Source organism: Giraffa tippelskirchi, chromosome 6 (assembly GCF_054371585.1).
Source record: "Giraffa tippelskirchi isolate mGirTip1 chromosome 6, T2T-mGirTip1v1.2.pri, whole genome shotgun sequence".
NCBI classification, from domain to species: Eukaryota; Metazoa; Chordata; class Mammalia; order Artiodactyla; family Giraffidae; genus Giraffa; species Giraffa tippelskirchi.
Window position 1 is genome coordinate 87,563,322 of NC_137280.1, and position 3,193 is coordinate 87,566,514.

The following is a 3,193-nucleotide window of genomic DNA, read 5'->3' on the forward strand; positions in this document are numbered from 1 at the left end:
TGAGGCTTTTTGCTCTATGTTCTTCAGATCTATTGCACTATATTTTTTTGCTCTTGTGGTTGTTCTAGTTTGGTTTGGGAATCAGGGTAAATTTGGTCTCATGCAATTATTAAGGATGATTTTCTCTCTTTTAATTTTTGGAAATGTTTGGGGAGGATAGATAGTGTTTCAAAGAATTCACCCCTGAAGCTGTCCGGTCCAAAACTTTTGACTTGGGGGAGCTTTTTGGTTACTGTTTTAATATCTGTACTAAATGATAGGTCTGTTCAAATGTTCTATCCTTTCATGATTCAGTCATGAAACGTCATATAATTCCAAGATTCTGTTTATGTTTTCTAGGTTGTCCAATTTGTTGACTTATAGCTGTTCATATAGCTATATTTCTCTGGTATTCATTGCTATTTCTCCTTTTTCATTTCTGATTTTATTAATCAAAGACTTCTGCCTCTCTATTTTTTTAGTGAATCTAGTAAAGGTTTGCCAATTTTGTTTGTCTTTTCAAAGAATCATCTGTTAGTATGACTGATCATTCCTATTTTTATAGTCTTTATTTCATTAATTTCTTCTCTGATTTTTATTACTTCATTCTTTCTACTGAATTTGAGCTGTGTCCTCTTTTTCTATTTCCTTTAGATATAAAGTTAGGTTGTTTGTTGAGAGCATTCTTGTATCTTGAGGTAGGTCTGTCTTCTTATAAACTTCCCTCTCATTCTTTTGTTCTTCTCAGAGATTTAGATATGCCAGATTTTCATTTTTATTTGTCTTCAGATATTTTTCTTAATGAGTCCTTTGATTTCTCAATTGACCAATAGTTGTTCAGTGACATGTTGTTTAGCCTGTATATATTTGTGATTTTTTTCAGTTTTCTTCTATAGTTGATTTGTAGTTTCATACCATTGTGATCAGAAAATGACTAATGAAATTTCAGTCTTCTGAATTTATTGAGACTCAATTGTTTGCCAACATATGGGAAATAATACTCTTGAGAAAGTTCCACGTACACTTGAGAAGAATATATATTTTGCTGCATTTGGATGGAATGTTCTGTACAAATCTATCATGTCCATCTGGCCTAATGAAAACATAAGGCTGTTGTTTCTTGTTGATTTTCTGCCTCAGTGAGCTATGCAGTGATGTAAAAGGAGTGTTAAAGTCTTCCTCTATTATTGTGCTGCTGCCAAGTTCTCCATTTAGGTCTCCTAATACTTGCTTTATGTATGTCAGTTCCTCTATTTTAGATGGATATATCTTAACAACATTTAGTATAACTTTATCTTCACCATTTTTAGGTGTTTCTGAACTCTCAGTTTTAAAAAAAACACTCTAATCTACTGTTTTTACACTATTCATAGAATCTGCCACCATGTGGCATGATATAAGATATTTATGTGCTTATATTCTTTATCATCATTTTTTTGGCTCTTCTTTCTCAGAATTTTAAACCTAGAAAATGGCTAGTATTCAGCATATATTCCTCAAATGGATAAAAATATTTCTCATTAAAACTGTGTAATGCATGATCCCTTGAGAGAAAATCTGAAAGCTTTCTCCACATAATAATCTAACTGGAACTACCTTAGCAATTTAGATCTGTTTTTTCCACTTAAGTCAGTATTATGACTCTCTCTCTTACAGAATTCCTAGCCAGAGATGTCACAAAACATCCTTTAAATGTGAGGATTCATAAAAAATACAGATGAAAAGATGGATGAATACATAGATAGATAGATAGGTAGGTAGAGATAGATATAGATATAATTGTAGCATTTTCAAATGAATAATGCCCATTTGGGTAAAAATGATTCATGCAATTTTTTTTTCATTCCTAGTCATCAACATTATAACATGGCACCAGGAAATAATACACAAGATTCAGAATTTCTTCTTCAGGGATTATCAATGAAACCAGAACAGCAGCCCCTCATCTTTGGGCTTTTCCTCTCCATGTACCTGGTCATTGTGTTTGGAAACCTGCTCATCATCCTGGCCGTCAGCTCAGACCCCCACCTCCACACCCCCATGTACTTCTTCCTCTCCAACCTGTCCTTTGTAGACATCTGTTTCATCTCCACCACCATCCCAAAGATGCTGTGGAATATCCAGATACAGAGCAAAGTTATCACCTATGAAGGCTGCATCAGTCAGATGTATTTTTACATGCTCTTTGCAGTGCTGGATGATTTTCTCCTGACCGTGATGGCCTATGACCGGTATGTGGCCATCTGCCACCCACTGCGCTACACAGTCATCGTGAACCCTCAACTCTGTGGACTTTTGGTTCTGCTATCCTGGATCATTAGTACCCTGCTTTCCTTGTTAGAAACCTTACTTGTGTTATGGCTATCTTTCTGTACAGATTTGGAAATCCCTCACTTTTTCTGTGAAATCAAGCAGATTGTTCAACTTGCCTGTGATGATACCCTTCTTAATGATACCATTATGTATTTTACAGCAGTGCTGTTGGGTGGTGGTCCCCTGGCTGGTATCCTTTACTCTTACTGTAGGATAATGTTCTCCATACATGGAATCTCATCACCTCAGGGGAAATATAAAGCCGTCTCCATCTGTGCATCTCACCTCTCAGTTGTCTTCTTATATTATTGTTCAAGCCTAGGAGTGTACCTTAGCTCTGCTACTGCTCCCCACAACTCTCATTCGAGTGCAACAGCCTCTGTGATGTACACCGTGGTCACACCCATGCTGAACCCCTTCATCTACAGTCTCAGAAACAAAGACATAAAAAGAGCTCTGAAAAGAGTCATTCACATGGCAGTTTTAAAAAGGGAAATTTTTCTGGGTTTGAAGAGGCATCCTTGAAGAGCTCAATCTTTGGAACAAAAACTCCTATTCTTTTATTAGATTCTGGATGTTGAACTTGATTTTCCTATTCATTTCCTGGAATTTCTGTTTCTTTGACTTTTACACTTTAAACAAATTGTGCACTCACTTTTTGAAGCTTTCTCATCTATCTGATGAAAAGACAGTTATCCCCATTATCCACTTTCCTATTTTCACAAAGTTTTCCCTAGCCTAAGAGCAGAAAGACTCTGAAATTCTGGTTAATTTCATGGTGCTACATGGATTACTTATAAATAATTTCATGTCAGATGATATATGCCCGTGCATGCGTGCTCAGTTGCTTCAGCTGTGGCCCACTCTTTGTGACCCCATGGACCACAGCCATGGATTCTCC

At 36.3% G+C, this 3,193-nt stretch overlaps 1 protein-coding gene across 1 annotated transcript; it reads left to right on the forward strand.

Annotated features, from left to right (window-relative positions):
• Window positions 1-337: 337 nt before the first annotated feature.
• On the forward strand, window positions 338-2,817 carry LOC145510833 (olfactory receptor 7A17-like). The gene is made up of 3 exons (XM_081503021.1): window positions 338-388; window positions 1,636-1,732; window positions 1,830-2,817. Exon 3 carries the CDS (start codon window positions 1,846-1,848, stop codon window positions 2,815-2,817), a length of 972 nt encoding a protein of 323 aa, XP_081359147.1. The 5' UTR covers window positions 338-388; window positions 1,636-1,732; window positions 1,830-1,845.
• Window positions 2,818-3,193: the final 376 nt, after the last annotated feature.